This window comes from Plecotus auritus, assembly GCF_963455305.1.
Source record: "Plecotus auritus genome assembly, chromosome: 5".
NCBI lineage: Eukaryota > Metazoa > Chordata > Mammalia > Chiroptera > Vespertilionidae > Plecotus > Plecotus auritus.
Genome location: NC_137776.1, coordinates 180321091 through 180347155, shown reverse-complemented (window position 1 = coordinate 180347155; position 26065 = coordinate 180321091). Strand labels below are relative to the sequence as shown.

Below are 26065 nucleotides of genomic sequence, written 5' to 3'. Positions count from 1 at the left end.
AGAGAAGGGGCGGGGTCTGGCTCCTGCAGCTGGGTGGCTGGGAGGCAGGGGATGCGGCCAGAGCCCGGGAAGCTGCTGCGGGGGCCATGGCCGCCTCGAGCCCGGGGCCCCGCGAGGTAGGTGCGGACCCGAGAGAGGAGAGGAGAAGGAAGGGTTAGTGGGTAGGAGCCGGGCCTCCCCTCTCCGGGCGGGGTGGACACACCCCCATCCAAGCTCAGGAGGGGTCCTGCACTGGGCGGGGACCAGGACACGCCCCACGTGGGAACCGCAGGTATGAAGGGAAAGTCTGGCAGGGATGCCCCGAGAACTTGTTCAGTTTTCTCACAGGGAAAATGGAGATGATAATAGAAGCTTCTCCTTCATAGGGCTGTTCGGAGGTCAAGCTCTCAGCCAGGGCTGGTCACATGGTGGGTGCCCACTACGGAAGGGTCAGCGGCTGATCTCAGCTTCGTGCTGATCTTCCGAGCTGGCCTGGAGGAACTCAGCATAGATGAGTGGAGTACTTGGTACTTGGCTGAATCCCTTGGCATCACAGCTCCTATCAAGGGTCCCTGTGCCCAGAGCTCAAACTCAGCAGTAACAGCAGCTAATATCTGCCGCGATGTTATAGTTCTCATTATGCAGATGAGAAAACCAGGCCCAGAAGGCTAGGTGACTTACCTAAGGTCACACAACTGGTGAGAGGATGTCTGGGGCCAGGTCTGGCTGCGGAACTGCGTGCTCTAACCTACTGCTAATAATAACCATCACTATTTTGGATGCCGACTGCATGTCAGGGGCTGTGTGGCCCCTCCTAACACCCAGGGAGCTGGGCACCAGCGTTAGCCGTATTTTACAACTGAGGAAGCTGAGGCAGGGAGAGCTGAGAGGAGGGCTCAAAGTAGTGGAGATGGGACTCACGCTCATGTCTTTCCCCTCTGCGATGCTGCCACATGCTCAGTGCTTCTTGTGCCTTCTGCCACCAGGTCCTGGCCCCCTCCCCAGAGGCTGGATGCAAAGCAATCAACTCAAGTTCTGGCCGCCGGGGCCTTCTCTGGCGTCTCCGAGACAAGCAGCTGCGCCTAGGCCTGTTTGAGATCAGCCCGGGACATGAGCTGCACCGGCTGACGTGTATGATGCAGGCAGGGCTCTGGGCTGCCACCCAGGTCTCCATGGACCACCCGCCCAGGGTGAGTGGCCAATCTGCTCTATGCACCAATGGCAAGAGCAGGCCCTGTTTTGCTACTGCAGAGTTGGGGATCGGGAAGGCTGTAAGGGGAGAAAATCAGGGGTTTGGTGCAGGGAGGGAGGGACATTCTAGGCTTGGGGCTGAGGCCAGGAAGCCAGAAAGTGCAGGATGTGTTGGGGATGTGAGAACACCCACACCCGGGTGGTTGCTGTGTAACTCGAGATGGGCCTCTGCCTCTCTTTGGGCATCAGGGTCCCCATCTGTGTAATGTATAATGACTTTGGGGGAGGGCATTGTATGCCTTAGTCTCTCAGGCCCCCCAGCTCTGCCAGGGTGTATGGTTGAGAAGGGACCCCACTCCATCCCGCCAGCATGGCCCATCCTCCCCAGAGCTCAGGCTGGGGCCAGGCTGGCTCAGCAGAAAGCGTTGCTCAACTGCAGGCTCAGCAGCTGGACGGGCCCAGTGAGCATGTGTGTTGTTTGTGTGTGTGCACAGTGTGACCACGTCCCATAGGCACAGAGAGGTCCAGGGAGAGTATAGGAGCCAGAGGGCATCTTCTAAATCTCCTCCTTTGCTGGAAATCACAATCTGACCTCCTTACCTGCTGACAATCTCCCACGGCTCCCCAGTACTCAGCATGGCCTCGGGATCCTGCTGTTCAAGACCAAGGATCAGCTGTCCAGCCTCATTCACACTCCATCCCGCCCTTACTCCGTTAAGCCACTCGGGCCCTCCTTCCCTTCCTGGTGACCACCCACGCAGTCCCCACTGCTATGAACACCCTCCTCCTCCTCTCCACTGCCCTTCAGATTTCCGCTTACAGGTCACCTCCCCCAGGGAGCCTTCTCTGATCCTGCCCCTCCCAGGCTGAGGCAGGCAGGCCCCTCGGCTTCAAGGCCATCATCTTTTATTCGGATGACATCCAGCTTCACTTAGCCAATGTGTGTGTCTGGGCGAACGTGCCAGGTGTTGGGGACCCAGCTGTGGAGCAGTCATACCCAGGACCTGCCTCGGGTCACTCTCTCATCCTCCTCCAGCCTGAGAGGGTCTGCAGCCCCCATCTGCCCAACTCAGGAATCAAATTGGGGGGAGGGGTGAGGCTTGGAGATCCTGGGGCTGGCAATGGGGGGCTGAGACTTGCTCTGAGCCCTTCTGCCCTCCCTGCAGGGGCTGCCCACTGAGAAGGACTTCTCTGAGGTCCTGACCCAGGTTCACAAGGTAGGAAGCCTCAGACTGTGCAGGGAGGGGCGGATACCATCTTAGTTCTCCCTCCTCGGTTTCCCCACGGGTACAGAGCCTCTAGGCCTTCCAGAAGGGTGTGGCTCCCTTGACCGTCCCCCACTAGGGCCAACTGCACACACCTGGACCCCGGTGGACACTCTTGGGGCTCTTCCTCTCCTGCAGGGCTTCGAGCTGGGCACCCTGGCTGGCCCTGCCTTCGCCTGGCTGCGCCACTCCCTAGGCCTGGCCGAGGAGGACTATCAGGCCGCCCTGGGGCCCGGGGGCCCCTACCTGCAGTTCCTCAGCACCTCCAAGAGCAATGCCAGCTTCTTCCTGTCGTGAGCGGGCAGCAGGGGTGGGCAGGGTGGGAGTGGTGTCCCAGGGTGGAGGGTGGCATTTGGGGAGAGAAATAGAATGGCCAGGGCAGAGGAGAGACTGAAGGCGAGGGCCTGGTCCTGGAGAGACAGAGCCACACATGGACAGGAGGGGTCAGGGAGCCTGTGGGAGCCCCTCCAGCCCGGCCTAGGGCCTACAGTGACCTCTCGCTGCCCCCGCACCAGCCATGACCAGCGCTTCTTCCTGAAGACCCAGCGGCGCAGGGAGGTGCGGGCGCTGCTCGCCCACCTGCCCCGCTACCTGCAGCACCTGCAGCGGCACCCGCACTCCCTACTGGCTCGGTTGCTGGGTATGACAGGCCAGGGACCCGGCACTGGGGGGAAGGGAGGAGGGGAGGGGTTCAGGGAGTGGGGATGTTCCAGGATGCGGGCGTGGGGTACCCGAGCCTAGCCAGGTGGTTGGGACTGGACTAGAGGCGGATCCGAGTGCCCGCAGAGTTCAGTGCAGGGCGGGTCCTAAGTGGCAGCGTAGGGACACAGGGTGGGCAGGTGGGGCGGCGGGCGGGGCCCAAAGGGCGGGGTTGGGATTGGACAGTCCGGGCCGGGCATGTGGGTGAGGCCATGCCAGACCCGGCATCTCTGGGGCTGAGTCTAGAGGTGGATCGAGTTGGCACCACTACCCAAGCTGAGGAAGGGGTCTGGGGGCGCAGCTGGAGGGACGGCACTGAGGAGGCGTGGCCTGGAGCTGGGACCAGGGCCCCACGGACCCCGGACTGCAGAGTTTGGGGCCCCTCACCTGGCACCCTATCCCCTTCCAGGAGTGCACAGTCTGCGGGTGGCTCGGGGCAAGAAGGTGGGTGAGGCCGAGGCTCGGGCCTGCCGGAGGGGGTGGCTGCAGGGGGAGATCCTGTCCTTCCTCACTCCCTACCCCGCCCCCAGAAATACTTCATCATCATGCAGAGCGTCTTCTATCCCGCCGGCCGCATCGCCCAGAGGTGAGTTGGCCTCGCAGGGCCTGGGTCCCTAGGAATGTGCCACCAGGAGCACCCACACTCACCAGACAGATGCTGAAACGGGGGCCCAGGGAGAGAGGATGGGGTTGTGCTGCGGATCTGAACAGTCACCAGTGGAAGCTCCTGTCTTGTTATTACCTGTGAGAGTCCCTGTGTGTCTCAAGCGTGTGGAAAGCTGAATTCTGTTGTGTCCCCCAAATCTTTGCCTCCAGGTATGACATCAAGGGCTGCGAGGTGAGCCGCTGGGTGGAGCCGGCCCCTGAGGGCAGCCCCGTGGTCTTGGTGCTGAAGGACCTCAACTTTCAGGGCAAGACCATCGACCTGGGTGAGCCCCGGAGCCTCACTGCCTGCTCTCCCTCCCTTCGGGGTGAGGTTAGGCGGCTGTCCTTGGCACTGCCCTCTGTCCAAGCTGTTAAGAACCCAGATTCTGGTTCAAATCCCAGCTCCACAATTTACTAGCTAGTTGACCAGGGCCAGTTACAGATGAGTTTGCGCATCTGTGCAATGGGACCGTACCGACACCTCACTTGGCGGGCAGATGTGTGGGGAGCCCTCAGCATTGCCCGGCACACGGCGGGCACTGAGGCGGGTGCTGATGCTCCTCAGGGCCCCAGCGGAGCTGGCTCCTCCGGCAGATGGAGCTGGACACCGCCTTCCTCCGGGACCTCAACCTGCTGGACTACAGCCTCCTGGTGGCCTCCCAGCACCTGCAGGAGGACGAGAGGGGCCCGGGCAGCAGCCTGGTCTTCCGCACAGCCAGGTGGGCCCCCAGGGCACCGGCAAGAATGAGGTGACGGGAACATGGAGAAACAGACAGGCGGGGGTGAGGGGGGGATGGAATAGGCAAGGACTTGATGACTGGAAGGTGCAGTGTGTGTGTGTGCATGTGCGCGCGTGTGTATACGTGTGTGTATGCGCATGTGTATGAGTGTGTGTGTGTGCGTGTGTGCACGCACACGTGTGTGTATGAGTGTGCGTGTGCGTGAGTTGTGCGTGCGTGCATGTGCGTGTGACTGTGTGCGTGCGTGAGTGTGCGTGTGCGTGCGTGAGTGTGAGTGTGTGTGCATGTGTGTGCGTGTGTGTGTGGAGGGTGGAGAAGCCTGGCTGGCAGGGGTGCTGGGCACAGGTGGACCACAGCAGGAGAGAGAACAGGTGAGAGTCATTGGACAAGGGCTTCAGTCTGGATTCGAAGACTCTGCCCAGTTTCCAGGTTTCAGACCTATTTAATCGTCTCAGAGAGAGCGCTTCGCCCTGTCCCTCCACTTCTAGGGCCCCGAGGTCATCACCATGGGCACCACCATCATGTTGCCCTTCCTTTGTAATAGTGGCTGTCACTCCTCGCATGCTGACCATGGCCCCCTTAAAGTGGGCTTATTGCCATTGTAGAGATGTGAAAACTGAGGCTCAGAGGAGGGAAGTGACGTAGAACAACTTCCGAGGGTTCATGTTAGTACTTGGCTATTTTTTAAATTCTTTATTGTTGAAAGTATTACATATGTCCCCTTCCCCCCCACTGACCTCTCCCAGCCCGCCCCGCCCCCGCCCCGCCCCCAGCACAGGCCTTCCCCCTCCTATTGATTATGCTTATATGCAAAACTGGGCTGTTTAATTGGATTTCAATCCAAGACGCACTTCAGCGGTTGAACCGAATTATGCAGGGGTTAAGACGGGCACTTTAAGGTAATACGTCATTGATCTGGTGGGTGGAAAAGATGAGTGAAAAAGGACATCCACTCGTCCAGCTTCTCATCCCCACCCCTTACCTGGGATGGGTGAGCTTGAGCAGAATCCAGGATAATGGCTCCCCATGCCCTTTGGCTGGGTTGGGCACATCTTGACCTGACGGTACAATTCCTGCCAGAACCTCCCCAAGTCTGCCCATCCAAGCTAGATCAGCTTCTCCCTTGCCCTCTACCTCCAGCTGGTACTTAAATCCCAGCTATATCCAACCAGTAAGCCCGAGTTTGCTTACGATGGTTGTTATATTGAAATATTTCTGTGCTGGCTGGTAAATAGCCACTGTCCCAGCCCCAGCCCCACCCAGTTCCCAGCCCCTCTTTCAAAATACCCGCTCCCACACAGGCCCAGGAGGCAGCCTATCAGTGATTCTCTCTCACCATTGATGCTTCCATCCATCTCTCCCTCTCCCTTCCTTTCTTTCTTTTTTTCAAAAAATATATTTTATTGATTTTTTACAGAGAGGAAGGGAGAGGGATAGAGAGTTAGAAACATCGATCAGCTGCCTCCTGCACACCTCCTACTGGGGATGTGCCCGCAACCAAGGTACATGCCCTTGACCGGAATCGAACCTGGGACCCTTGAGTCTGCAGGCCGACGCTCTATCCACTGAGCCAAACCGGTTAGGGCTCTCCCTTCCTTTCTTAAATCAATAAAAATATATTTTAAAAATTCCACCCCCCCACCCCCACCCCCACCCACCACCCAATCTCCATCTCTCCATCATCCCTATTACCTTGGCACTGCAGAGGATACCAGAGCCCTGACTGGGCTTCTAGACCGCTGAGTTCTGATTGGTTGATGCCTGGGCGGGACTTGCCTCTCATTGGCTTATTTCCCTGGGCGGGGCAGGAATAAAACCCCTCAGTGGCACCCCATTTTCACCTCTCCCCACCCCCAGGAGTACAAAGTCAGGGAACTGAGCCTGCTTCTGGCTGGGACTGGCTGTGGGTCAAAGGCATCTTCTGATTTGGATACATTTTGATGGGGGTGGGGGGACGGGGGGACACGCCATCTGCAAACTGGGGTTTGTTCTCAAGGTTTCAGCTTTGCCACACTGAAACTTCAGGGTTGGACGACCCCAAACCGAAGCTTAGGAAATACCCAAATCCCGGACCTACCCAAAGTGAGGTGGCACGGAGTGCAGAGCCAGGGTCTGTGTGGCCCCAGTGCTCTGGATCAGTGCTACCCAATAGGAACATAATGAGGGCCACACATGTCGTTTTACATTTGCTAGTAGCCTCCTTAAAATAAAGAGAAACGGGTAGAAAAGAATTTAAATATATTTACTCAATACTTTCACATTTGTGTCATTTCATCATCTAATCAATATACACATTTATGAGATATTTTACATTCTTTTGCTCACCCTGTCTTGGAAATTCGGAACGTATTTTACACTTACAAGGTATCTCAGTTGGGACTGGCCACATTTAAGTGCTCAAAGGCCACACGTGGCTGGCTAGTGGCCACATATTGGCCAGTGCCACTCTAGGCCATTAACTACACTTTACTCAGTTTACCTGACTTCACAGGCCTGGACTCGGGTGAAAATCAACAAGGGAAGCACAGGGTTAGGGCAGAGTGCCAGCCACGGGCAGCCTGGCCGTGCTTACAGGGTCAGTTGGCTGGAGCCCCTGAAGGGGTGGTAGCCTCACCCCTCTGTTGGTCCCTAGGTCTGTGCAAGGGGTACAGAGCCTGGATGAGCCGGGGGCGCCGAACCTTCGGCTGCTGCCTGGTGGCCCCAACGCCCTTCACATCGTGGACGGACCGGAGCAACGCTATTTCCTGGGCCTTGTGGACCTGGCCACCGTCTACGGGCTCCGCAAGCGACTGGAGCACCTGTGGAAGACGCTGCGCTACCCCACCCGGACCTTCTCCACCGTCAGCCCGGCTCTCTACGCCCGTCGCCTCTGCCAGTGGGTGGAGGCGCACACCGAGTGACCGGCGCGGGGCCGCGGTCTCCCGGTCTGGACAATGGGCACAGGCTGGGTTGGGCTCCCCCAGCCTGCTGTTCCTCCAGCGGGCCTCCAGAGGGCAGCATTCTCCAACTAATATGACAACCTTATTTAATGGTGATGTGCCTGGCTGGTATTTTGCCAGGGACTCCCCATATTAGCTCACTTTATCCTAAAAAAAATAAATAAATAAAAATGCTATTATTCTCTTTTTACAGACCATGAGATGGAGGCTTATGGGGTGAAGGGACTGAGCAAGATCGCTCAGCAATAAATGCTGGAACCAGGACTCGACTGTGCCTTTTGGACTCAGGAGCCTGTATTCTTACCAGCTCCCACAGCCCTGTCCTCATGCTCTCAGAAAGGGGGGAGGCTGAAGGCGCCAGCCCAGGCCCTTTGTCGTACAGATGGGGAAACCGCGGCCCAGAGATGTTAAGGGGCTTATGCACGGGTAAGTGGCAAGGCTAGCCCCAGAACTCCAGGCCTCCCTAGCCCCTGCCCGTGGCTCAAGGAGGGCCCTTTAAGGATGCAGGTAGGAGAAGGTGGGGTAGGGAGCAGCTCTGGGAAGCACTATGTTGATCTTGAGTAAGCTCTGCCCTCCTCTGATAGTCACTTTGAAATGGGGGGCGGGGGGTGGTGGGTAGACCAAAGGCCCTTGCCAAACAGACATCACCAGGAGCAGAGTGTCTGCATAGCCCCTGATCATTCCTTCTCCCTCCTCCAGGAGACTCCAGCCCGGCCTCTGACCTCAGTCCAATCCGACCATGCCCAAGCGGGCCTTTCCTCTAGTGCTGCTCTGGGGCCTGACTGTGTGACCAGGGCAAGGTGTTAACCCTCTCTGTGCCTCAGCGGTCTAATCTGTAAGATGGAAGGATGAAAATGGACCTCATTACTCATTAAATATTTATTGAGCACCTGCTATGTGACAGGTTGGGCTTTGGGGACCTGGGAGTGGAGCACAGATTCCACCTTCACAGAACTCACAGTCTGGGGTGGGGATGGGAAGGTGGTGACAAAAGTGGCCTGGTGTAACAAAGCCTTGTGAAGGATCATGGGGCCATGGAGCTCAGGGAAGGGGCCCCCACCTCAGTAGTTTATGGGTGGGGTTGTTTCTAACCTATAAACTGAGATCAGAAGAGTCAAATGTCAGGCGCTGGGAGGGTCCCAGGCTAAGGGCACAGCAAAGGGCTGGAGTGAGAGAGTGCCTGACATCCTATGTAATAAAAGGGTAATATGCAGATTGACCCCAATGGCAGAACGACTGGTCACTATGATGCGCACTGAACATCAGGGGGCAGATGCTCAATGCAGGAGTTGTCCCTTGGTGGTCAGTGTGCTCCCATTGCTCAGCCAGAAGCTGGGATGTCTGACTGGGATGTCTGCAGGGAGCGGGCCTAAGCCATCAGTTGGACATCCCCTGAGAGCTCCAGGGCTGCCAGAGGGATGTCTGACTGCCAGCTTAGGCCGGATCCCCTGGGGAGTGGGCCTAAGCTAGCAGGTGGACATCCCCCAAGGGGTCCCGGACTGAGAGAAAGTGCAGGCTGGGCTAAGGGACACCCCCCCCCCCCCGAGTGCACAAATTTTCGTGCACTGGGCCTCTAGTTTGAAATAAAAAAACACATTTCCTAGTGGTTGGTGTTGAGAGTGGGGGGGGACAGTGTGGTGGGTGGGGAGCTGTGTGGGCCAAGAGCTGGCTGCCAGGATTGGATGACTCTGGACCTTGGGAAAGCCGCTCAGCTACACCAAACACTGCCATTCCACTGGCCTTCTGAGAAAAGGAAGAAAAATGGCGGATGGGGGAGGAAGAGGAAAGGGAAAGCTTATGTTGCAGAACTGGAGTGTAGTTCCTAGAGGTGCAGATATAGATCTAGATACAGATACAGATGTAGATATCGATATGTAATTGACATCCCCCCTAGATACCGGGGTGGCCTTGGGTGACAACCTGTCTGAGCTAGCACAAGCCATGGGGAATTTCTGGTTCTGACTCAGCAGGAAGTTGAGACATCGTGTGTGTGCAGCTCATTGCCCACCCGGGAGGTGGGCGGGTTGTGGAAACTCCTGGTGGTAAGGCAGCACAGCAGGAAACTGGGGTTTGGCCCCACATTTCCCTGGAGTTTGTATCCACACGGCTGAGTCCGAGCCCCCGAGTCCTGCACTCCTAGATAAGGACGGTTCAGCCCCTCACTCCGTTTGGGTCTCTGGCAACGAGCTGAGGCAGGGCCTGACGCTGGACAGGGAAATGGCTTGTCCAAGATCTCTCAGGGCCCACACTCTTGACTCCCCTAAGTTGCTCATTCAACAGACATGTATGTGCTGTGCTCCGGGCAGGTGCGAGAAATGCCTGAGTGCTCACACAGAGCTTAGAGTAGTGTAACAGGTGGGTAGACCCTAAGCAAGAAAACCAGTTACGACACAGGATGATTTCAGAGTGTGACAAGTACTTGAAAAAGATGAATCAAGGTGGGTCAGGAGGGATGGGGTGCAGTTTGGATAGAGTGGTTGCTAAGGAGGTGACATTTGAACGGAATGACAAGGAGCTGGCCACGTGAATAGAGCAGTCCAGGTAGAGGACGTAGCAAATGCAAAGTCCCTGAGCTAGAAAAGAGCTCAGTGTGATTGGGGCTTGGAAAGGTGACCGAGGTGGGTGGATGGTGACTAAGTGGGAGTCAGGAGTTCAAACTGCAGGGCCTTGGCCAGGGTAAGGGGAGTAGGCTTTTGTCAAAACCAAATTAAAGAGCTTCATCTGAAACTGGGGGACGGGATTCCCAGTGTCCGTCTCTGGATGTATGATCCTCACCTGCTCTGGGAGCCCAGGTCATTTGGGCATGTCCCTGTCTTCACGTGGCCCTAGCGAGGAGGGAGTTGACTCTTTCGGGAAGGAAATGTCACTTCACCAGCCAATGTGGGTGATGAACAAACTTCTCGCCATTGTCCCCTAGGAGTTGGGTCTATGAAAACAGAAACTGGACAGATGAGGACCTGGGAGAGGCTGAAGGGTTCTGGTTTGGGGACTCACTGTGCACCTTGCCTTGTGTGAATGACAGGCCACAGAGAGAGACTGAACCTGGCCCACTACCCTAGAGGTGTGCCCAGGGTGGGGGTGGGGGAGGCAAGAGGGCAGAGCTGCTTCAGCAGGATGGGGAGAGACCCCGAGGCCTGGAACCCCAGCTTGGGCGACTTGGCTTTGCACCCAGAGCAGGGGAGCCTTGGAAGGTTACTGAGCTGAGTGCAGATACCCAACGCGAATACCCTGAGGTTGTGCCCACACCAGAGCCGCTGAGAAACAGGAACCTGGAGTTTGAAATGGGGCCAGAGCAAGAGCACAGGCTGGTGCCCAGGCCAGGCCCCGCAGAGGGTGGTGGGTGTGGTGGGGTGGTAAGATGAGCTTTCTGGACCATGAAGTATTTTGTAAAAACAACACTTTAAATGGAAAGTACGCTTTCCACTTCACCACAGGCCTACCCCTCCCCATTGTCCCATATCTGACCCCGAAGGCACTTGAGTTTGAAATCTCTAAGGGACCCCATCCCTTACATGTCCCTTCAAATGGGACATGTTTCAGCACCTGCAGGGGCCCACACTGAGTTGGGTTAGATCTGGACGGCGCTTTGGGAAGGGGGCTTTTGGGAAGTGAAGATGGTGGTCTGAGCCCTGGATCTGGAGTGAGACTGCCCAGGGAGAGAATCTGACTGCCACAAGCTGTCCTGCACCATCTCACTGGGAGGGAGGCAAGTGCTAGTACCCCACTTCACAGAGAAGTACTGAGGCTCAGGTGAAGGTTACACCCCAGAGACAGTCCAAGTAGGGCTGCCACAGAAAATGCAGGACACCCAGTTCCACTGGAATTTCAGATTTTTAATTATTCGTTGTTTATATGAAATTCCAAAGAAACTGGGTGTTCCATATTTTTACTGACAACCCTACCAACTTGAAACTCAGGGCTGCCTGACCCCAAGCCCCTGTTTAATTTTCCTACCGACTCCCCAATTTCAGAAATGGAGAAACTCAAGTCCAGATGGCCAGGCAGCCACGACTGAGCGGTTCTGAAAGGCTTTCCTCTGTGGGCCGCTCAGCCCGAGCTGGGCAGGAGCTTAGACAAATGTGGCAGGACAGAAAAGATGGGGGAGGATGCTGAGCTCAGACACCACCCCCGGTGCTGAGGCCCGCCTCCCGCCCGCAGGCCCCGCCCTCATCCCCCGAAGGCCTGGCAACCGGCCGCACAGGTCCCTCCCAAGCTGCGCAGGCCCGACTCGTAGCCCCGCCCATCCCATCAGGCCCCGCCCCACCTCGCCCCAGTCTCCGCCCGGGATTCGCTGACCCCGCCCCCGCCGCTCTGGCCCCGCCCCGCCCCAGTCTCCGCCCTGGATTCACTGACCCCGCCCCCGCCGCCGGCAGCGCACTTTCGCCTTCCAGCTGCCAAAGCTGCGGCAGGGGCGCTCCCTGTGCCCCGAGGCCCGGGGTTCCAGCCCGGCTCACCCGGCCCGCGGGCCATGGAGCTCCGAGCAGCGGATCAAGAGCAGCCGGCGGGTCCCAACCTGCCCGCGCGGTTAGCGATCGGCTGGGGGAGGGAGCGGTGGAAACGGGTAGAGGGGCGGAAATCCTCCTGTCTCTCCCCAGGCCTCTGCATGCCCCGCGGGTAGTGAGGTAGGAGGGTGGGTGGGAGTCGGAGCGCCGGGCTCCTGGTTCCATCTGACCCAGATTCGATGGGTGACCTTGAGCCCAGGGTTTCCCCTCTCTGCCTCTCCTTCCTCATTTGCACAATGGGATTTGGGTTGGTGGACGTGTTCAAAGGACCGGGACAGCGCTGCCTGGTGTTTGGGGACTTTGATTTTCAGAAGATATTTGCCTTGACGACCCTGGCCTGTACCCTCCCCTGCCTCAGTTTCCCTGGGAAGTTTCCTCTGAGGCCTGGGACCCAGCTCTGAGTTTCTGGGTCTTGACAGGTGCCTGGCTCCCACCCCTTCCCAGCCCTGGAGACAGCAGCCCCCCTGCTGCTGAGCGGCAGCGACAGCATGAAGGCTCGGGTAAGTGGGAAAAAGGAAAGCTCACGGGGACTTGGAGGTGGCTTCTGGCATAGCAGCCTCAGTAGCCTCGCACACCCGAAGACTGACTCACTTCTGACCCCACTGAGCTGAGGAGAAGGGCAGACTGGCCTTAAGATCCAGCTCTGATCTAGCGGGCGGTGTGGCCCCAAACAGGCAGTGTTCTCGCTCTCTGGTTTCAGTGCTTTGCCCCCATCCCCTGTAAAATGGAGATAATATTACTATCTTCTGTGAGCATCCTGGAGCTCACCCAGGTGTGAAAGTTCAGTTTAGCTGTTCTTGACTTGATCCAGGAGCCCCCGGTGTGGGAGAGAGCCCTGGGTGTTGGGGGAGTCAACCAGCACTGCCTGAATTGAGATCTCTGGTCCCTTGTGCACAGGGCACCAGATGCCAGGCAGAGCCTGAGTACTCAGGGACTGGACATTCCCCACCCCATCCCCCAGCTGGCTGCACAGAGATTTATTTTTAGAAGCTGATATGGTTTGTGGGCAGAAAAAGTTGTGCTTCATCGAGATCTTCCTGGGGGGATGGTGGGGGCTGCTTTTCCACCTCTGGTTTTCTAAGAGCACCAGCCAGCCGCTGGGCGATTCCTGACAGGTGGCTGAGGGACCTGGGCCTTGGCAGGCTTGGAGGAAATCAGAGTCCAGAGAGATACAGGTGGTGACAATGGTAGCCCAGGACAGGATGGCAGCCCTGGGTCATGACCCCCCCAAACCGGGCAGCCCCTCCTTGGAGGCTGGGCTTGCACAAATTCTGATGGCAGGGCTAGCCCTCCAGGAGGGCTTCTTAGTTCAAGTGGCCTTTGGTACATTGTTTCTGGAGGCAGAGCTCCTGGACAGCAGCTTTCAATTATTGAGCCTTCCTTCCTTCCTTCCTTTCTTCTTCCTTCCTTCCTTCCTTGATTTTTAGAGAGTGATGAAGAGAGAGAGAATGATAGAGAAACATTGATTTGTTGTTCCACTTATTTATGCATTCATTGATTGATTCTTTTTGTAAATATATTTTTAGAGGAAGGGAGAAGGAGAGAGAGAGAAACATCAATGATGAGAAAATTATTGATCAGCTGCATCCTGCATGGCCCCTACTGGGGATCGAGCCCACAACCTGGGCATATGCCCTTGACCAGAATTGAACCTGGGACCCTTCAGTCCACAGGCCGAAGCTCTATCCACTGAGCCAAACTGGCTAGGGCATTGATTGATTCTTGTATGTGCCCTGACCGGGGATTGAACCTGCAATCTTGCATATCAGGATGATGCTCTAACCAACTGAGCTACCCGGCCAGGGCAGCCATTTTCTGAATGACACATCCCTCACATCCCTTCTTGACCTCCTTACTCACCTAGACTGCTGACCCAGATCATGATCATCAGCCTGGTGGACTGCTACTGAGTCAGCGGGTGGAGGGGATGGAGGATGGTCATACTGGCAGCCACAGTCCAGGGTCTGGAGGGGGCTGGTTGCACTGCTGATGAGCACTCTCCTGTCCTCATGTGCACAGTACTTTACAGTATACAGAGCACTTTCACCCCGTAAGTTCACACTGGCCCCTATTTTGTAGAGGCGGAAAGAGGCCCAGAGAGGTGGAGAGACATACCCCAGGCTGCACAGTGCACCTCGGCTTCTGCTTAAGAGCATGGGCTCTGCAGCCTGGGTTTGAGGTCTCACGACCAGTTTTCTTGCTGTATGGATTTCAGTTACACACTTCACTCAAATCCGTTTCATTCTAGAACATAAGGCTTACCTCCAGAGCCTTTGTGCCCTGAGCCTGGCAGCCCAGAAGAAGGCCTGGTTAATGGAGACTTTGGATTCTGCTGATGTTCTAGGAGCTCCTGAGCTGGAGTTTGGACCCATGTAGCTGGGGTACAGCCCCCCTATAGAAGCTTCTAGGAGCCCCAGGGACCCACATCCCCACCTTATTTATTTAAAAAATTTTTTAAACCTTTATTGTTGAGATTATAGATGTCCCTCTTTTTTCCTCCCATTGCCCTCCTCCACCTGGTTCCCACCCCACCCCAGGCTTTCACCACTCTATTTTTATTTATTTTTTATTTATTTTTTTTAACATATTTTATTGATTTTTTACAGAGAGGAAGGAAGAGTGATAGATAGTCAGAAACATCGATGAGAGAGAAACATCGACCAGCTGCCTCCTGCACACCTCCCACTGGGGATGTGCCCGCAACCAAGTTACATGCCCCTGACTGGAATCGAACCTGGGACCCTTCAGTCCGCAGGCCGATGCTCTATCCACTGAGCCAAACCGGTTCTGGCTCACCACTCTATAGTAATACATATATAAGATCTTTGTTTAATCTCTTCCCTTCCACCCCCTTCCCTCTGAAAATCCTCAGTCTGTTCCATTTTCAGGCCTCTGATTCTATTTTATTCACCAGTTTATTTTGTTCATTAGATTTCTTATTCGTTTAATTTGATTTTTAGATTCAATTGTTGGTAGGTATGTATTTGTTGCCATTTTGTTGTTCATATTTTTTATCTTTTTCTTTTTCTTCTCCCTCTTCTTAAAGAATACCCTTCAACATTTCATTTAATACTGGTTTGGTGGTGATAAACTTCTTTAGCTTTTTCTTGTCTGCGAAGCTCTTTATCTGCCCTTCAATTCTGAATGATAGCTTTTCTGGGTAGAGTAATCTTGTTGTAGATCCTTGCTTTTCATCACTTTGAATATTTCTTGCCACTCCCTTCTGGTCTGCATAGTTTCTGCTGAGAAATCAGCTGACAGTCATATGGACATTTCCTTATAGATAACTAACTGCTTTTCTCTTGCTGCTTTTAAGATTCTCTCTTTGTCTTTAGCCCTTGGCATCTTAATTTTGATGTGTCTTGGTGTGGTCCCCTTTGGGTTCCTCTTGTTTGGGATTCTCTGTGCTTCCTGGACTTGTAAGTCTATTTCTTTAACCAGGTAAGGGAAGTTTTCTGTCATTATTTCTACAAATAGGTTTTCAATATCTTGCTCTCTCTCTTCTTCTGGCACCCCCATTATGTGAATGTTGGTATGCTTGGAGTTGTCCCAGAGGCTCCTTACACTATCTTCATATTTTTGGATTCTTTTTTCTTCTTGCTCTGGTTGGGTGTTTTTTGCTTACTCATATTTCAAATCGTTGATTTGATTCTCAGAATCCTCTACTCTACTATTGAATCCCTGTATATTATTCTTTATTTCAGTCAGTGTATGCTTAATTTCTGACTGGTCCTTTTCCATTTTTTTTGGGGGGGGGGGGGAATGGAAGATTTTGGAGGTTTCTAGAAGATTCTTGAGTAACCTTATAACCGTGGTTTTGAACTCTATATTCATATTTTGCTTTCTCCCATTTCTTCCATTTGTGACATGTTTCTTTGTCTCCACATTTTGGCTGCTTCCCTGTGTTTGTTTCTATGTGTTGGGTAGAGCTGCTATGTCTCCTTGAGTTGATAGAATAGCTTATGTAGTAAGTGTCCTATAGGGCCCAGTGGCTCAGCCTCCCCAGTCACCTGAGCTGGGAGCTCTAGGTGCACCCCTTTGTGGGTTGTGAGCACAGTCTTGTTGTAGTTGAGACTTGATTGCTGTTGGTGTCCCTGGGAGGAATTGACCTCCAGGACAACTGGCTGTGAGGACCAGCTGCAACTACAGTGGGAGAGCTGCTATGCAGGAGACACCCCTATGGAGCAGGACTTGCTTCCGTGGAGCTTTGGTGCTCACTGAGTCTGCCCCTTGAGTGTGTCGCATATGGATGTGTAGAGTTATAATCTAGTATGGTCTGACACTGACCACTGGGTACACTGGATCTTGGGTCTCCAAGGAGGTGCAAAGTCAGCTACTGCCTGGGGCCACCCAGCAGGAGCTACAGAGAGATCTGCAGATTCCTCCTTTTGTATCAGGTTTGGAAGTGCCCAGACGAGGCCCAGCTGTGAAGCAAGGCAGGCTGGTGCTGGTGCTGGGTCTTGGGCCTTTTATTGATAGGTTTGGGGCTCCCTGACCCAGCTGCAGCTTGTTTGAGATTTTAGCTTGAACAAGGACAGGCCATTCATATGCAAAAGCCACTGCAGGCAGCTTGGGTGGGGTTGTAAATTGGATGAGGAGGGGTCTTAGGGAATCACCAGGGCGGAGAAAACAGAAATGGCTGCCAGTCAGCCCTGCTACCAGGGAGGTCCCAGCATAGGAGCAATGATCCCTGTGAGCACCTCCGTCTGAGAGAAAGCTGCCCCCAAGTTCCTGCCCCGATGCCAGACAACCCAGTTCCTCCCCGTATGTGTCTGTGTCCCCCAAAGCCTTGCCCTGGTGCTGGAGCTCAGAGGAAGCAGGACCTTGTAAGTTCAGTTCGTGGTGCTGGCCGTTTAAGAGGAACAGCTGGGTCTCCAGGAACCTCCGTGTCACTGAGCCCCAATCCTCACTGGTTTTTACAGCCTGTAGTTCTTACTGCCTGTAGGGACTTCTTTTCCCAGCTCTGGGACCCTGGGCTGGGGTTCTGGTGTGGGGCTGGGACCCCTTGCTCCTCCGGTGGCCTCTGCAGAGACTATCTCCCTCCCGATTCAAAAGGTGGCACACCTGGATGCTGGCCCGGCCCGTTTCACACCTCTGCACCCCCTACCAGCCTCAGTGTGCTTTCTTCTTTACCTCTCTAGTTGTAGGACTTCCATTCAGCCAGCTTTCCAGCGGTTCTGGAGGATGGTTGTTCTGCATTTTGGTTGTAATTCTGATGTGGTTGTGGGAGCGGGGAGTACAGGCCACCCTCTTCCCACTTTGCATATATCCCCCACACCCCGCCTGATGACCGCTGTCTCCCCAGGGCCGGCTCCTGCTCGCCATCCTGTGCACTGTGGGCTTCTCTGCTGCCTACGCCCTGCTGTGCTGCTGGGCCTGCCTGCCCCTCTGCCTGGCCTCCTGCCTGGGCCCCCGCCTCGCCAACGCCAGGCCCACGGCGCCAGGGCCCCTGCCCTTCAGTGGATATAGCCGAGTGCCAGATGGGAAGGTGAGTCAGCCAGGCCGCATGTCGGGGGCAGGCCACGGATGCCGGGGGTAGTGAGACCTGGGCTCCTGCCAGGTCAGCCTGGATCTGGCTGGGCTCCTCTGCTCACCATCTGGGTGGTGTTGAACAATCACTTCACCTCTCTGAGCCCCAAATTCTAAGAGGAAATGGATTTTAAAAAATTTTTTTAAATAATTCTTTATTGTTGTAAATATTACACATGTCCCCCTTTTTCCCCATTGACCCCCTCCAGCACCACCCCCTCCGCCGCCATCCCAGTCCCTCACCGCCCTTTGTCTGTGGCCATGGGCCATGCATATATGCATACAAGGTTCTTGGTTGATCACCCCCCCCCCCCCCGCCTTCCCTCCGAGATTCTGCACTCTGCTCCATGCTGAGGAAATGGGTTTTTTAATTCAACAAATATCACCTGGCTGCTGTCAGCTGCGTGCTTGGGGTGGCTGGCCTCCTGGAGCTCCTATTCCAGCGGGGAGACGGACAGACATCCTAACGTCCTGCTGAGAGGCGCATTGTGTGCATCTTCAGATTTACCTGTGGACACACAAGCCGCTCGTTCAACAAGTGTGTATTTGGCGCCTTGAATGTGTCTCGTCTTGTGCTGGTTGCTGCTGGGGATAGAGATGCCACAGGGAAAAGTCACGACAACCCAGAGCTGACCCTCTCGTGGGGAGACAGGGGTGCCGGAGCCCAGGTGCCGAGGCAGCTGCGCCCCTGCCCTAACAGCACCCACCTCCCGTGCCCGCTCTGCTGGGCGAGGTCAGAGCACTTTACACCCCTCACCCTGATGTCGTGGCCCCACACGGTCGGTTTCTCCAAGGTATTCTGCCTGCATTGGCCCCGGCACCAGGCAGTCCCATTTCTGAGCTGAAGGCTCTCTGAGTGCTGGTCGCAGGGAGGTGCGCTCAGGGACCCTGGCTTAGAGGAGACCTATTTGGGTCTTCATTCCTCTGAGATGCCTCCTTATCTGTAAAGGATGGTCGTTGTAGCTTCTCTCTCTGTAGGGCTGCTATGAGGGTTCAGCTGGGTGCCCCAGAGGCTTGGCCTGTGGTGGGGTTGGCAAATGCTGGGGTGGCCTGGGGGGACCCTTCCAAGGTGGTGAACAGTATTCATTTCAGACTCAGAGCTCATGGGGATGTGGCCTCAGGGTGGCCAGATCCTCTGGGTTTGTTAAGAGAAGCAGGAAATCCAAGTCTTGACTGTCAAGGGGGCTGGTTTTAGAAATTAGGGAATAATTAAATATTTTGAAGACTGTGTGGAACAAGTGGAACACCTCCTGGGGCTGGCTGTGACCTTGGATCTGAACAGACCCCAGTTGTCAGGACAAGCTAAACTGAGGGCAGAAGGAGGAAGTCTTGTTCTTTATGGCTGGCTTTGGAAATGGTCCTACGAGTTCTTAAATCAACATGTTAGATATGAAATGTCCCTGTGTGGGATATGACAGTGTGTCTTCTATTAACTGGAATTAATGTTCCCTAGCCTTTACTGGCCTCCGTAAACCGCCTCCCCCCAGCAGGGCATGGAGGCCTGGGGTAGGGAACAAGTCCTGTTCTGGGAGACCCGAACCCTGACCCCAAGTGAATATTTGCAGGCTGGTTGGCTCAGCTTCTGCCTCTTGAGGGATAATGAGATGGGGGTTGGGCCCTCATTGTGTCCTAACTCTGTGCCATAACTCTCTAGGCCAGTGGTCGGCAAACTCATTAGTCAACAGAGCCGAATATCAACAGTACAACGATTGAAATTTCTTTTGAGAGCCAAATTTTTTAAACTTAAACTTCTTCTAAAGCCACTTCTTCAAAATAGACTCGCCCAGGCCGTGGTATTTTGTGGAAGAGCCACACTCAAGGGGCCAAAGAGCCGCATGTGGCTCGCGAGCCGCAGTTTGCTGACCACTGCTCTAGGCATTTATAAATATATATATAATTTCTTTCAGAGCAGAAGGGAGAGGGAGAGAGAGAGAGAAACATCAATGATGAGAGAGAATCATTGATCGGCCCGATCGGCCCTGCCCCACACGGGGATGGAGCCCACAACCTGGACATGTGCCCAGACTGGGAATCGAACCGTGATCTCCTGGTTCATATGTGGATGCTCAACCACCGAACCATGCCGGCTGGGCTCTCCAGGAATTTTTAATTGAATCCTCAAAACCTGGTCCAGTAAATGCTATTTTTATCCCGTTTTACTGCTGAGGGAGTTGAGACTCAGTGAGGCAAAATGACTCGCAGCTCGGGACGGGCGGAGCCAGGATTCAGGCTCAGAACCAGAGGTTCCTAACATGGTTGTGGGCACTAAAGACTGCTTGAAAAAATGTTTTTTAATCGACTTTTAGGGAGCGGGGACGGGAAAGGGAGAGAGAGAGAAACACCGACGTGAGAATAGAACATGGATAGGCTGCTTTCAGCATACCCCTACGGGGCATGGAGTTTGTGACCCAGGCATGTGCCCTGACTGGGAATCAAACCAGCACCTTTCAGTGCCCGGGATGGTGCCCATTTAACTGAGCCACACCAGCCGGGGCTAAAGACTCTGTTTTTACTTACTAAACTGGACACATGAGTGAGGCTCCGGCAGAGGAAGGAGTGACTAAGAATGATTTTGAAGAGTTGGAGTTTATATTTACTTGACAAACACATATATGGCACCCAGCCTGTGCTAGACACAGTGCTAAGTGCTTTATAAATATTTGCTCATGTGACCCTACTAACGAATTCACGATGAAGAGCTGGTTGGGGCCTCAGCTGCAGGAACAAGGGCTGTGTGGCTAATGAAGAGCATAGGGCTCTGAACCAGAACCTCAGCTCTGCCGCTTGCTGTGGGTATGGCCTTGGGGAAATCACTCCACCTGCCCAGCCTCAGTGTCCTCATCTGTAAAATGGGTTGATAAAGTACTTTGATACTTTGATACAGAGGTCAAGTGAGGTCCGTGGATGTTTCTAGGGGGAGGAAGCAGAGGGCGGAGGTTATGTGCCCACACCTCTCTCTCTCTCTCTCTCTCTCTCTCTCTCTCTCTCTCTCTCTCTCCCTCCCTCCCCCTGCAGCCATTGGTCCGAGGGCCTTGCCACAGCTGTGCCGTGGTGTCCAGCTCTGGCCAGATGCTGGGCTCAGGCCTGGGCACCCAGATCGACGGTGCCGAGTGTGTGCTACGCATGAACCAGGCACCCACCGTGGGCTTCGAGGCGGACGTGGGCCAGCGCAGCACCCTGCGCGTGATCTCGCACACGACCGTGCCGCTGCTGCTGCGCAACTACTCGCACTATTTCCAGCAGGCCCGCGACACGCTCTATGTGGTGTGGGGCCAGGGGAAGAACATGGACCGCACGCTGGGCGGCCGCACCTACCGCACGCTGCTGCAGCTCACCAAGATGTACCCGGGCCTGCAGGTGTACACCTTCACCGAGCGCATGATGGCCTACTGCGACCAGGTCTTCCAGAACGAGACGGGCAAGAACCGGTGAGCTGGGCCTGCCTGCTGGGGCCTCCCTGGTGGCCGGGGTCAGCAGTGACGGAGGCAGGTGTGGCCCTGCCCTCTCAGGGGGAGCAGGGATCAGAGAGACCGTCATTCATCAGATTATCACAGAGCTCGAGGCGGTGGAGAGGGGCATTGGGCCTCGCGAGCACTGACCAGCGTGGGGCAGTCAGGTAGCTCTTCCCTCTACCCCGGCCGCCTCCTCCACACATCTGTTCCTTCTCCTCCCCCCAACCCCCCCCCAGCTCAGGAAATATAGCGCCCAGGTTTCCACTCACTCCCCTCATTCCATCACCTGCCACATACAATGGGTCTTGAATCTCGCAGGTGCCCCCGTTCCCCCCACCCCACGCCCTTGCAGCACCCCCTCAGTGGTGTCTGCTGAATCCTACACTGAGAGCTCCAGCCACCCCAGCGAATTCATCCCATCAGTTGTCAGTCACCTGCCCTCTACCTTATAGCACAGGGGTGGGCAAACTTTTTGACTCGAGGGCCACAATGGGTTCTTAAACTGGACCGGAGGGCCGGAACAAAGGCATGGATGGAGTGTTTGTTTGAACTAATATGAATTCAAAGTAAAGGAGCGGAGGGGAGAGCAAGAGAACCCTCCGCTCTTTCTTTCGGCTCTGTGGGCCGGATAGAACAGCCGAACGGGCCGGATCCGGCCCGCGGGCCGTAGTTTGCCCACGGCTGTTAACAGCTTCGATTCCCATGGAGAATAAAGTCCAGACTCCACCTTCTCCCCTCCCCTGGCCTACAACCCTTGTATGATTTGGCCCCTATCTGTCCTGTTCCAGCCATACTGGCCGTCTGGGCTTCCTCACACTGATTCTCACCTTCATGCCTTTGCATACGTCATTCCTTCTGCCTAGATTAATATTCTTCCCCCAAATCTCCCGTGACTAACCCCTTCTTGCCCTTTAGGCCTGCGTGGAAGGTCACCTCCTCAGAGAAGCCCTCCCTGATCACCCCATCTGATGACACCTCCCACCTGACACTCTTTATTCCTTTGTTTCCTTGTCTTCTCAGCTGTTCTCTCCCAGCTGCCTCCTCCTGTGAGGGGAGGGTATGGCAGAGTCCAATTTGAGTGAATGAACCACCTCCTAATGCCTCTGTAGAGGTGGAGGTGAGTGGCCCTCAGATGGGAGTGTAACCAGTGCTGGTGTCTGAGTGTGAAGGTCTTGTTCCGGGTTAGGTGTAAGGCATGGGAGTGCTACTGGGCTGCAGTGTTCCCTCCCCGTAGCCGCCTGTAATTATCCCCATTTCACAGGTGGGTCACTGAGGCTCAGAGAGGTTCCTGAGCGAATCAGATACCCCAGAGCAGGTGCAGGACTTGAATCAAAGCCCGTTTGACTCCAGACCACCCCCTTTCCCACTTTCAACCACTGCTCCGCTGCCTCCTGCTCTCCCCGCAAGCTTGGTCCCTTAGATCCAGAGAGGCTGTGGCCAGGGCCCGCTCCCGTCTTCCGAAGGTTTGCTCACGCCCTGCGTGGGTGGTGAGGCGTTGAACAGACCTGGGTTTGTGTCCAGCTCTGCCTGTTGCCCACTGCAGACTGTGGGCCGGCTCTGTCCCCTTCCCGGCCTCCCCCAGGACCCCTCTGTGGGGGTCAAGGTGAGTGGCCTTCAGCTGGGAGGGTAACCGGTGCTGTGCCTTGAGAGCCGAGGGAGGCTAGGGCCCCCACAACCCCGGTTCTGATGGAGGGCGCGGCCGGCTGACTGTGTTTTCCCTGCCAGGAGGCAGTCAGGCTCCTTCCTCAGCACCGGCTGGTTCACCATGATCCTTGCCCTGGAGCTATGCGAGGAGATCGTGGTCTATGGGATGGTCAGCGACAGCTACTGCAGGTCAGGCAGCCAGGCCCTGGGCAGGAGGGGAGCTGGGGAGGCCGGGAGGACCGTGGGCCTCACGCTGGAGGATCTGGGAGCTGCGGGGCGCAGGGTGTGTGGGCTTCCGGGTGGGTGGTGGAGGCATGGACATCCCTTGAGCTGGTGCCCAGGGGGAAGGGGCTCAGCCTCTGGGACTGGCTCGATGCCCATCTCCACTCTGCCCGTGTGGCCTCAGGCCAGACACGCCACCTCCCAGCACCTCCATTTCCTTATTGTGAAAGAGAGAAAACAATCACACTTCTTCAGAAGGTTGTGCAAACATTTACAGAGAGAATAACCTACAGAAGTGCTCATTGCGACACTGGGGCCGAGTACATGTACGTGACATATTACGTCTGAGTTTTTACTTTAGCTATCCTTCGATTTCAGTACTATTGTAACTAATAAGTCCAGAAAGGGTCCCATGTTCTCACCCTCTCTTCTCTTTGAAACTTATTTGTTGAGCACGAGGGTGAGATGGCAGCAGCCTGTGTGCCCCCTGCCAAGGCACCTGGGCAGACCACCTATGGGCATGATGCCAACGAGAAGGCGGGTGGGTGCCTTACCAGGAGCCTAGCACCAGCAAGGCACTTCGTCGTCTTCAACTTTTTAAAAAAATATGTTTTTATTGATTTTACTTTATTATTATTTTTAAATATATTTCAGAGAGGAAGGGAGGGGGAGAGAAAGAGAGAGAAACATCCATGGAGAGAGAATCACGGATCAGCTGCCTCCTGCACACCCCACACTGGGGACTGAGCCCATCACCAGATATATGCCCTGACTGGGAATTGAACCGCCACCTCCTGGGACATAGGTCGATGCTCAACCACTGAGCCACGCCAGCTGGGCTGTAGTCTTCATCTTTTTGACCTGTGGCCTCAGCGTGGAAGGTGGATGTCACCATTCCCATTTTACAGATGGGTTATTGAGGCTTATGGGGTAGGCCTCTGCCCTCTAGTCAACCAGCTCGCAAGAGGCAGAGCTGGGGATCAAATACTGGCCTTTGGGATGCATAAGCTGCCCTGCTCCTCCGTCTGTCCGGGCCTCCCCCGGGACAGGAATGGGACCCCGGGAGCCTGCAGTTCCTGGTGAGGGTGGCCGAGGTCAGTGCGGGGTCTGGCGGGAGGCCGGAGAGTTCTGGTGCCCACACCTGTCCCTGCTCCCCACCCCACAGGGAGAAGAGCCACCCCTCAGTGCCTTACCACTACTTCGAGAAGGGCCGGCTAGACGAGTGTCAGATGTACCTGGCACACGAGCAGGCACCCCGCAGCGCCCACCGCTTCATCACCGAGAAGGCCGTGTTCTCCCGCTGGGCCAAGAAGAGGCCCCTCGTGTTCGCCCACCCGTCCTGGAGGACCCAGTAGCCCCGCTGCCCAGCCGGCCGCACTGCCTTCACCAGGCCTCCGTTCCATTCGCTCAACCAAAAACCTTTAATTTATGGATCCTGCCTCTGCCACATGCAGGTGGACCTAGGGTTCCTTCCTGCCCTCCCGTGGGGACACTTGGAGCCATCTCGGGGTCCAGACTTGAAGGGGAGAAGAGGGGGCCATGGTGACCTGTGTCACTCCTCCCCATCCCCACTCCCTGAATAAGCTGAATCTTTTTTTATTTTTAATATATTTTTATTGATTTCAGAGAGGAAGGGAGAGGGAGCGAGAGAGATAGAAACATCAATGATGGGAGAGAATCATTGATCAGCTGCCTCCTGCACGCCCCACACTGGGGATCGAGCCCGCAACCCGGGCATGTGCCTCCTGGTTCATAGGTCGACGCTCAACCACTGAGCCATGCCGGCCGGGAAATAATCTGACTCTTAAACTTTGGGTTCATCCCACCTCGGTGTCTGTCCAGTGGCCTTTGCCCCCAGGGCTGATGGTCCCCCACTCACCAGCTTCGTGACCTTCAACCTTGTACCAGCCCAGGCCCTTCCTCTTACACTCCCCTCCACCCACCTTTGGTGCCACACTTCCCGAGCTGGTTACCCTGGTCAGGGCAGCCCAGAGCTTGGTGCTTGTTGGGTGAAGGGGCCTTCGAACTGTGACTTGCCAGGGCCGCCTCGAGTGTACGGGTAAACGTGTTTTCCGGAACCCTGTCTGCAGTGTGGTTATGTGTCTGGGGTTAAGAAGGGGGGCCCCTCGCCCTGCCACAATCCCATTAACCTGTTGACCTGAGGGCAGGCCAAGTCCCGGGCCCCTCCCCAAACCCACAGCTGGCTGGGCTTCTGGCCATTTAATCGGCCTGCGAGTTTCTTCCCCAGCAGCCCGCCCCTTCCCCACCAGGTCAGAGAGTCTGGCCGGCTTCCCTGGGACTCCCGCCCTGCACCCAGTGGGCAGAGGGCGGAGAGTCGGGCCTGGAAGGAAAAGACTCAGGGTGGGAAGGAAATTCCTCTACCCCACACCACGCCCCTGGCCCAGGGTCAAGTTCCAAGGACCTTGCCAGTTAAATTCCCTATTAACTGGGATTGGTTACACTGCAAGAAAAGAAGGCTGGGGCGGGGGTTGGGGGTGGGGGGGAGGGGGTGGCCTGAGGCTTGTCTTCTCTGAGCTTCACTCTCCTCACCTGGGGTGTGGAAACAGCCTACCCACCAGCAAACAGCAAGGGCGCGCAGCCACCTGGGAGAGGGGCTCTGCGAACCCACTTTACAGAGCAGGCGAAGCCACCAGCTGAGACAGGATGAGTCCAGGGTCTCCGAGCTGAGCCTGAGCCCGACCCTCTGGGCCCTGAACCAAGGGGCAGGAAGGAGCCACAGGCCTTCACACCCCTCCCTCCCTCCCTCCCATCTTCCTTCATCCGGAGACCAGGAGACTGGCTAATGGAGGGCCAGCTGGGATGGAGCCCGGGGCTCTAGCTTCAGTTCCAGGAGTCCGCCCCTTCATGGGCGGTGTGACCCTACGCTTGTTTAGCTGCTGATGCCGACTTGAAATCCTAATGAGCTGTGTGTGTGTTTAACAAGGAGCGGCATGTTTTCATTTTGTACGGGACCCCACAAATTCTGTAGCTGGTCGTGCGAGGGAGTGTGGGTGACCTTCTCAGGAGAGGCTGGAGACCTGGCATCTGGCCCACAGCATGCCTTTTGCGCCTGCCTCCCCCTGCCCAGTGCCAGGCAGGCCCAGAAGGCCCTGCAAGCGTGGGAGGAGGGCAGAGAGCCCTGAGCAGTGGGAGGGGCAGGCTGGCAGCTGGACCACAGCTGCTGGCCTGGCAGGGGTGGGGTCTGAGCAGGTGTGGGGCAAAGTGGACGTGGCCTGGCAGGCAGGGGGCTGGTGGAGG

General features: G+C 55.8%; 2 protein-coding genes across 10 annotated transcripts; both read left to right on the top strand.

Moving 5' to 3' along the window:
- PIP5KL1 (phosphatidylinositol-4-phosphate 5-kinase like 1) lies at positions 1–8354 on the top strand. 8 transcript variants are annotated; one of them, XM_080668135.1, is made up of 11 exons: positions 1–116; positions 966–1169; positions 2337–2387; positions 2574–2728; positions 2951–3075; positions 3544–3578; positions 3665–3720; positions 3951–4063; positions 4345–4498; positions 7152–7884; positions 8158–8354. In XM_080668135.1, the coding sequence occupies exons 1-10, from the start codon at positions 87–89 to the stop codon at positions 7417–7419; spliced, it is 1191 nt and encodes a 396-aa protein (XP_080524261.1). In that variant the 5' UTR covers positions 1–86; the 3' UTR covers positions 7420–7884; positions 8158–8354. The 8 variants fall into 8 exon arrangements, with proteins under 8 accessions (XP_080524261.1, XP_080524255.1, XP_080524257.1 ...); XM_080668129.1 differs by having other exon boundaries at positions 7–116; positions 3686–3720; positions 4045–4063; XM_080668131.1 differs by having other exon boundaries at positions 7–116; positions 3686–3720.
- Positions 8355–11838: 3484 nt separating this feature from the next.
- ST6GALNAC4 (ST6 N-acetylgalactosaminide alpha-2,6-sialyltransferase 4) lies at positions 11839–24890 on the top strand. 2 transcript variants are annotated; one of them, XM_080670128.1, is made up of 6 exons: positions 11839–11982; positions 12380–12460; positions 17266–17448; positions 20505–20917; positions 22667–22774; positions 23973–24890. In XM_080670128.1, the coding sequence occupies exons 2-6, from the start codon at positions 12449–12451 to the stop codon at positions 24160–24162; spliced, it is 906 nt and encodes a 301-aa protein (XP_080526254.1). In that variant the 5' UTR covers positions 11839–11982; positions 12380–12448; the 3' UTR covers positions 24163–24890. The 2 variants fall into 2 exon arrangements, with proteins under 2 accessions (XP_080526254.1, XP_080526255.1); XM_080670129.1 differs by lacking the exon at positions 17266–17448 and having other exon boundaries at positions 11840–11982.
- The last annotated feature ends 1175 nt before the right edge of the window (positions 24891–26065 follow it).